This window comes from Esox lucius, chromosome 4 (genome assembly GCF_011004845.1).
Source record: "Esox lucius isolate fEsoLuc1 chromosome 4, fEsoLuc1.pri, whole genome shotgun sequence".
Lineage (NCBI taxonomy): Eukaryota > Metazoa > Chordata > Actinopteri > Esociformes > Esocidae > Esox > Esox lucius.
This window is the reverse complement of record NC_047572.1, coordinates 12,182,314-12,191,957: the sequence shown is the minus strand read 5'-3', so window position 1 is coordinate 12,191,957 and position 9,644 is coordinate 12,182,314. Positions and strand designations below refer to the sequence as shown.

At 37.3% G+C, this 9,644-nt stretch overlaps 1 protein-coding gene across 4 annotated transcripts in view; it reads right to left on the bottom strand.

Moving 5' to 3' along the window:
• Positions 1-580: 580 nt before the first annotated feature.
• Positions 581-9,644, bottom strand: part of glra1 (glycine receptor, alpha 1) — a 54,080-nt gene continuing 45,016 nt past the window's right edge. For 3 of the 4 annotated variants that reach the window (XM_010903657.5, XM_010903658.5, XM_010903659.5), the window contains one exon: positions 581-6,267. In XM_010903657.5, the coding sequence (XP_010901959.1) occupies positions 5,974-6,267 (294 nt within the window). In that variant the 3' untranslated portion in view covers positions 581-5,973. The remainder of the gene's footprint in view (positions 6,268-9,644) is intronic. The other variant, XM_020046129.3, reaches the window with a different exon arrangement.

Genomic DNA, 9,644 nt, shown 5'->3' with positions numbered 1-9,644 from the left:
ATAATTTTGTTAGATTTTACCAATACATTCTAAGGATTAAAATACCCCATGGGGCATTTTGCCCCAAAGGGAAAAAAACAGGATTGCTATAAAAAAGTATTATTATTTATTTATCGGAAAGAGTGGACTACTTTGCCTAAGGTCTTCCTCTTGACATATCAAAAATCAGTATAGAGGTCTAACTTTATCACATCACATGACAATGTTTTCTAAATGACAAAAAATAAGAAACTTAGGTCAAAATAGTTTTTTGTTCAGTTAAGATGATTGAACAACATTTTCTAGATTAACAAAAAACAACAATCCTTTGGTGGTTTGATCGAGAATTACGGGGAGGGGGGGGGGGGCTTTGCCCAGGGAGGCGTTTAAGCCCAAGCCACCCTATACCGTGTTCTAGATTGCTACACTGTTAGCTGCTAAGTATTTTTCTTCTATTCCTCTTGTGAATGCTAGGGGGGCTGAACTTACAAATGTGTCCTTTAAGGGATGTAGCCTACTGGGGATATTTGTGAAACAGCAGTCTTTTGTCTACACACAATGAAACAAGCTTTATTAGACACAACCCACAAGTATGAAAAAATTATTTAAAAAACATGTATGCACTGTGATTGACTGGTGGTGCTCCGGGTCAGTGGGTCCAGATACATGGTCAGACCAACAGGTGTCTAGCGACTGCGCACAGATAAAACAAATCAGGCTGCAGGAAGAAAATCTAGAACAATAAAACAATTATAACTGATGCATGAATAAATACATTGAATTGATTATTGAATGTTACGACAGATAGGGGTTTATAAAACCAAACATACACAACCAACTCAAACTAAACATTGCAGACGCGGGTTCAGTTATAATATTGATTGATATTGTGCTCATTATCACCTTTACAGAAGTCAAGCCTTGCACAAAGATCAATTCACAGTCTAGTCACATGGAGACATGATTTCTAAAGTATTAATAAATTACATTATTTGAGTGGCAAAACGATGATCTACAATTAACGACGATCTACATCATTTAAAGCACACTTAAACAAATCTCTTGGTAAAAATGACAGCAGGACTATGCCCCTATTATGAACAAGTTGCTTGTAAAGATTCAAATTGATGACATTTGGTGAAAGATCTGAATCAATAAATAGCACTGTGCTACTGCCCCTGTAAAAGAGTGTGGGTGAGGAAGAAAAACCATACCAAAATGTTTACTGCTCTCACAATGAGTAACTCCATCCACATTCAAACACTAGAGATGGGAAGTTGGAAAGTTTTACAGATTTATATTTTTACGTTTTTTTAGTGATGTCTATGCCTATGCCCTGGACCAGAATTGGCCTAGATCTACTTAAGTCATAAATTTTTTTTAAGACTATGACCTTGACCAGACCTCGCTAATGACTATGACCTGGGCCAGAGGTCAAATGTATTTTACCTGAAACAGAGATAACAAATATTTACAAAACAAGAGCTAGCTACTGTCTGGGCCCTGAAAAAGAGAAAGCTATTGTCTACAAACTGAATCAAAGCTAGCTATAATGTCCATGAATGTGGACCAGGGTTAAAATAGATCTTTGATGTCTATCGTAGCCTTTTTGTCAATTTAATAAGGTTATAGTTAAAAAATTACAAATAACATCAATAATCTTTTAGCAATCAAAGTTGAGTAAGTGTGTACATTTTTTATTGGTGTTTATAGCTTTAATGGTCGAAATGCAATGGTGAATCCCAATACTTTCAAGCCTATAGCTTTTTTGGCAGATCGCAGCAGAAGTGAAATATGTCTGAACATTTATTAAAATTGTACCTAGCAATAAGAAATCAGTTAATTATATTTAATAAATTTACTGTGTTAGTCTACTCAAGGGCTTTTTGCTAGTTAGCAGAATGAATACAACAACCTGCATCCGTGATTTGTTTGCAATTTTTAATACTTTTTATGATTATACACAGATCCTTGAGTTGGGTAACAGAAATAAATAGTCCAACACAGACCGACAACTTTGAAAATGTTTCAAAAACATGTAGAGCTTTTTGTTCAGAAAACCTTTAATTGTAATTAGAATTAGTTATAATGACATATTTCAATAAATATTTAGTTATATACATTTACAGCAGAAATTATACATTCCTTTTTTCTTCAAATTGCTCACATTTTTGTACAAGCCAAAAATATCTGCCATTGTATTTATACTCATGCAAAATATTCAGTGTTTTCAGATTTTAATGAAAAATAAAGGATTTGCTGAACTTTTTTCCTGCTCTGAAGTGCACTCTTGGATTATTATGATAACTGTAATTCGCAAATCAACATGTGCACTTTGTGCCAATACACAATATTTAAGCAAGTAAACCAAAATTAAGGCCATTCCAACTTGTGCAAAAAAGAAAAAAGAAAGAAAATTGTTTCCCTTTTTTTAACAGTTCAGTTCATGACTGGTTATTTATCCATGTCCATCTCTATCTCTGGGTGGTGAGTGCGTCACCATAACCAGGGCATTGTATGTATTAGAAATACAATAAACAGAATCAAACAGCTGTTGTTATCAGCAATTACTAACAAAAAAACAGAACATGCTAATTTAATTTCATACCTTTAAATGTTCAAACCAGTATCATATTACACTGTCCTATATGACAAATATTATATGAACTTCCTTCATTGTCAATAATATTTGACATTGTGATAGGTCAGGTTGATATGTAGGAATTGTAGGAAGTCCCAATTGTCCAATGGAGTTCAACCCATCATTATAGACATTCCAACCAGTTCCATACTTTGAACATTGATCTGCTGAGCAATTAAGTTAAACATACAATTCTTGTTCTAGAATGTGTCAGTGTTCTAGAATACGCTAGACCTTCTTGGAGTTCTCTATTCAGAGCAGCAAGTGTAATTTCCATCTTGCATAACATAATAAACAAAGTAAGCCTTGTCCGAGCCCCTGCCCCTTGTCCCGTAGGGCAGGAGCCTATCAGGGTTAGGGTAAATTCCATAAATTCAATTCCAATTCAATTCCTTCTGCCTGTAAATTTCCATGTATTCAATTCAAATTCCAGGGCTATCTTGAATTGAATTAAATTTCAATTTCAATTGGAATTGATCCCAACCCTGGAGCCTATCTCCTGTTTCTGTAGCATGAGGCAGCTTGATGTACAAGTACACCCCCTGGACAGGTCGCTAGTAATAATGCATCTTAAATAAGCAATTGGCTACAATAAATTCTGTAGCATTTTCCCAAGCAAAGTGATCCTTCACTTGGTCAGGGCAGAGTTCAATCCATGACTATAGAATGGATGAATGAATAGCATGGTGGTGAAGTGGAGGTAAATGATTGGTTCCTAGTTGGTTGCATATTCAACACTATAGCATTGTATTAAATTGACATTTTTGGCTGAGGAACTCAAAACTGAGAAAGGTTTCATGATATAAATCTGTGCTGAAATATTGTAGTCTATGTTGCAGAGATATCTTTGAACAAATCATCATGCATTTTCAAAAATAAGGAATACTGTGCTGATTTTGTAAATGGCCAATACGTTTTAAGTATGCTTTAAGGATAAAATAACACTAATACAAAACATAGCCCTTCGAATTAATTTAACCACAGACTCAGTGTCCATTGGAAACACACAAACATGTTTAGATAAATCTTTTCTCATTTGAAATACCAGAAGATATGAATTTAAGAAATTGATAACCAAAATCCTTTTTTAAAACTCTTGTGCAAGTCCATCAAGCCTCAAACATCAAACTACCTCAAACTGTCAATAACACATTCAAAAATCTATGACCTGTTAAAAAAGTAATGGAGTACACTTTTCAAGAAGAATAAAACAGGGATAAAGAAGCAGAAAAAGTTTCATATCAAAATATATTATATAGTAATTGAGTATCATATTACCAAAAAAGAAATGGAAGCACATTATCCTCACACTGGAAACTCAATGGAATGAACTGGATTGATTTGAGTTACAACAACAACTAACAATTTTCTGAACCACTGCATACTATCTGTTTCAAAAGGGTTCTGACATCTTTCCTCTTATGTCATCATACGCAACAACAAACCAGGAAGGCAATGATCATAGGTTAACAAAACACTTCTTTGGTTTTGAATAAAAACAAGTGAAGGAAAATTCTATTCTGTCAGACGTGGTAAAAACAAATTTCACAAATTTTCACTGTTTCTGAGTCACACAGCCATGACAGTATTTCAGGCCAACATTTTTGTGGTAGCGTAGACTTAATTTCTGGGGCTTGGTGACAACATTTTAAGATGGTTAAATGATACCAAAGCTGGGCTGACTGATTGAAAAAGTCTAAGATGTGTAATTTGAAAAGCTACTCACACAGCTTGGCCAGCATGTAGCTGGTAGCTGAACATAAATGTGTTAGTAATACCTAGGAGCGAACAGTTTACACCGTGCTTGGGATGTCGATATGAAGGCCTAGGCAAAAACTTGGATGCATGTATATCTACCATCAAATATGTGATTTTAGATTTTAAAAAGTTGACGCCAAGTTCGAACCAATTCCTGATAATGTTTTGATGAATGGTAAAGCTTATAAAAAAATAAATGCATGTGTTCATTTTTGCATAGAAAAGCCTGGTGAGAAGTGATGGAATTCAGGATCTTAAATTGATCAACCAGTTGCATGGTATACTGTTGTAGTGGAAGCTATAAAATGTACTGATTTGCTGTTGTTATTCATTTGCAGTTGAAGTATCAAACTAGTGAATTTTCGGCATATTTTATAAAGGATGAAAATGTGTTTTGGTGTTTTTTTGGGTTACGAATATGAATGTGTGTTATTGTATCAATGGGAGTAATTAAGGTACAGTAGGTTTTTGCTTGTTACATTTTCACTCACTACATTTACCTCCATTGTCTGCTGGGTATCTTATGGTAATTAGGCAATATGTAACCACCAATGAAAAGATGTAGACAAAAGTTAACATTATAGCTTCAATTAAATGCTTAGGAAGAATCATGATTTAAAAAATAAAATTCCAGTGTAGATTAACTTAGAATTAGTATGGATTGGATGTAAATGATGGCAAATGTTCCTTTCAGAATTCCCAAGAGCTCTACAAAAAGAGTTCCCAAGAAAAGTTTTGAGCTGATTACAGCAACATGATGTATACTTAGTTGGCACAAACATTTAAAATAATATTCAAGAGTTTAAAAAATAAAGTAATATCAGGACAGACAGACACGTTGACCACAGCATTTATAAACAACATAATATTATTTTCACTTTCCTACTCATCAGGTTTCCTTCATGTAGTTGATAGCAGCATCAACCAAATGAAAACTCAGTTTTTGTTGCGGTCGTAGGGAAAGCATTGATAAGTGCTTGCAATACACATTGAAGCAAATTTAGATATAAAGGACACATGATCCTTGCATCACTTTAGTCATGGAAGCACCGAATTGTCATAGAGTCCTTTAAAAATCCCTCCATGGGTGTTCCATCCAGACACATGGGCCTTTTGAAGAACTAACAGTTTTTAAATGTATGATAGATATATGCTATGTTACAGTGCAGTATCCTTACCCAACTACTTCTTTGTTATAATGCAGTATCTGCCTTCAAGTTGCGAAAAAAAAAGAGCATCTCTCTCGATCTTTTCAAGTTCCCAGTTATCATAAATTCTGAAGTTCTTGGATTTCTTTAAGTCTTAATTTTTACTTCTTGATCATTTTTTCTTCTTTTTTAAATATATTGCCACATTCATAAATCATGCATTTTACTGCATTGCTATTGCACTGGTCCGGATTATTCAGGAAAAAAACAGGGGGAGAAAGAAAGAAAATAATAATACTGATAAATTATGTTTGCCAAGGCTATAAAGCCACCGAAAGCAAGTGAGCAAGTGAAGAGCAAGGAATATTGGCTTTGAGAGCAGGATGGCGTGGTATTGAACTCGATTAATCTCTCTCTCTCTCTTTCTCTCTCTCTCTCTTCCCTTGCTTACGTCATCTGGTGGACATCCGTGCTTCGGATGATCTTGTATATGAGCCAGTAGAAAATATTAAAAATGAGGAAGACTAGCGGGAAAGCCACACGGGAGACCGTGTCGATCCTTTTCGCGCGGCCGATGAAGAGCTTGCGCATCTCTTCCACGGTCTTCTCCTGCGGGCCAGCTGTGGCGGTTGGGGCGTTGTTGTTGTTGCCTTTGATGGCCATGCCGTCTTTGGCCTGCAGGCAGGCCGGTCCCATGCCGTAGCCGGCAAAGCTGAACCGGCCCTCACCGCCCTCGTCCTCCTGTAAGAGAGGAATAGGAATTTTATTAGTGCGACCCAGTGAAAGTAAGGATTAGAACGGAAATTGTCCTTTAACTTAGTTGGACATCAACAAATCAAAAGTGCCTGTCACGGCTGGCTCTCCACCTGTCCTGCACAGGCGCTCCACCTCGCCGGCTTTCCAGCTGTCATCAACCAAACGCACCCATCCAGTCACCTGCACCTGTTCCTCAGTACAATCATGCACAGCCGGACTCCATCTGCTCATCATTTACCCTAAATATGTCACCCACATTGTATTGTCCCTTGTTAGATCTTATCGATGGTTGTGTAGCGCTGCCACATAATTCTTCAGCATTGAACCTTTAATATACAGGTGCATCTAAAAAGAAATTGAATATCGTGGAAGAGTAAATTATTTTCTGTAATTCAAATCCAAAAGTGACACCATATATTCTAGATTCATTACACATAAAGTGAAGCATTTCAAGCCTTTTTTTGTTTCAATCTTGATGACTACAGCTTACAGCTCATGGAAATCAAACATCCAGATTCTCAAAATATTAGAATACATTTAAAATACAGAAATGTCAACCTAAGAAGAGCTCTAATCAGCTATTTAACTCCCTGAGCCTTCAATCTCTCAGTCTGGTTCAGTACACACAACCACAATCTTGCGGAAGACTGCTGACTTGACAGTTGTGTAGAAGACACTCATTGACACCCTCCACGAGTAGGGTAAGCCACAGAAGGTAATTGCTGAAAGGACTGCTCATTTGCAGAGTGCTGTATCAAAGCATATTCATGGAAAGTTGACTGGAAGGGAAAAGTCTGCTAGGAAAAGGTGCACAAGCAACAGGGATGACCACAGCCCTTAGAGGATTGTCAAGCAAAGCCAATTCAAGAACTTGGGGGAGCTTCACAAGGAGTAGACTGAGGCTGTAGTCAGTGCAGCAAGAGCCACTATCCACAGACGTGTCCAGGAAATGGTGTCGCATTCCTAGTATCAAGCCACTCCTGCCTGGGCAAAGGAGAAAAAGAACTGGATCAAAGTCCTCTCTTCAGATTAAAGAAAATGCTGCACTTCATTTGGAAATCAAGGTCCCCGTGTCTGGAGGAAGAGTGGAGAGGCACAGAATCCACGTTGCTTGAAGTCCACCGTCCGTGATGATGTGGGGTGCCATGTCATCTGCTGGTGTTGGTCCACTGTGTTTTATCAAGTCCAGAGTCAATGTAGCTGTCTACCAGGAGATTTTAGAGAACTTCATGCTTCCATCTGCAGAAAAACTTAATGGAGATGCTGATTTCCTTTTCCAACAGGATTTGGCACCTGCCCACAGTGCCAAAACGAATAATAACTGTTTTGCTGCCCATGGTATTACATGGCATTACATGTGCCTAATTGGCCAGCCAACTCGCCTGACCTGAACCTTGTCAAGAGGAAATTTAGATACACCAGACCCAGCAACACAGATGAGCTGAAGGCAGCTATCAAAGCAACCTGGGCTTCCGTAACACCTCAGCAGTGCCACAGGTTGATTGCCTCCATACCACACCACACTGACTCAGTAATTCGTGCAAAAGGAGCCCCGACCAAGTATTGAGTGCATGAATTAAAATACTTAGTAAACCTTTGCAGGAGTTTTTGAATTAGACGATTAGAGCTCTTCTCAGCTAAAAAATTCTGGATTACACATTTTTTATTCTAATATTTTGAGATACCGGATTTTTGATTTCCATGAGCTGTAAGCCGTAATCATCAAGATTAAAACAAAAAAGGCTTATAATGTTTCACTTTATGTGTCACAAATCTAGAATATATGAAGGTGTCACTTTGACTTGGTCCATTTTGAGATGCATCAAGTTGCGTGCTGTCAAGTCTATTTGTCCGTCTTGCTGTTTTGTATCATTAAAACCCATCCGCCTGCATTTACATGGTCTCCCTCGCCTCTGTACATTACAGCACCAAATTAGTGAAGTTCAGCCTTTTATTAATAATGAAAGACAGTTGTCCCAAGGTGCCAATACTGGCTGCTAGGGTGAGAATGCAGTCAGAGGAACAGAAACGGAAAATAAACAAATAAAAACAAATTCACCCATCTGTAGCAAATTGTCATGTCAAACTTTATTTGTAAAATTTTGTAAAAGTTAACTTCAAACGTATATAGACTAAATGTATTGTAGGATTTCATAATCATCATCAATAAGACATTTATATAAACAAAACAACTGGGAGTCCATCTGGAACTATGTTTAATTTTTTTCCAGAGGGCAGAATATTCCCTCGTCCTTGGTGAGAGAATGAGTAAAATCTTCTATATTTAGCCAATCATTCTGAGTGAATTGATGCAAATATGTTCACAAATGTCAAACTGTCCTGACGAGACTAACCTGGTTATCAAAAAGCCGAACAGGGGTCAGCCTAGATAATACATATACCGTATTTGAAGTCAATGTAAAATCCCTTATGGGATAAGTCAATGGTGTAATGTGAAAAGAGCCGCTTTCAGGTCTTGATGCCAGGTTTTGTCGGGATTCTGACGCATTGACTTTTCCTCTACAGAGACCCCTGTCTTTTGAGAAGACAAGATTAAGAAGAGCCCTGTTTGTTTCCATTGAGCCATCCAGTTGACCCATTGAACGATTAACAGCAGAAAGAATGAATTCTGCTTTGGCCAGAACGGAGCTCAGACTGATCTACAGTGTGGTAGAACTGTGATTCACAAAGGAGGGCGATATACAAATTAATTTAAGGGTGCACTCAAACAAATTAGTGCTGACAGAACGCACTTGGCTTATACACTGTCACATTACACAAAAGGCCTTTTGTCATTCCTAAATGTTATTTACATTGCCAACTCTTAACCCATACAAACCTAGCATTTGGTAGACTTATCTACCGTACACATGGGTCACATTAAGATAACAGGTTACACTTTATTTTGAGAGTCCCAATTTCCATCTGTAGATGTTTTCTAGATTATTAGACCATTATTATCAACAAACTTTCAATGAACTACAGATGGGTAGCAAATTAAAGGAGAAAGCATTCAGGCCTGCACCGTTCTCTTGGTTTACACCACACACACCCACTTGACGAGAAATTGGTGAAGGATAACCACATCACTTTTTATCTCTGTAGAACCGTGCCTATGGTTTTTGCACCACTCAACTCTCAAATGTGCTTTTGTTTTGTTTTATGTACTGCAACCCTGCACTAATATCCCTCTCTGTGTAGTTCTCAACACACGGTTCTTGTTTACAGCTGATCACTTCCTGCATTGACATTCAAAGTCACCTGGGGAAGAGTTGCTGGGAATAGGTGGTCTTCTTTTTTACCTTAGTAATATTTTACTACTTCTTTAATCAGCTTTCAGCTGTTAGCACAGTTTTCAGCTT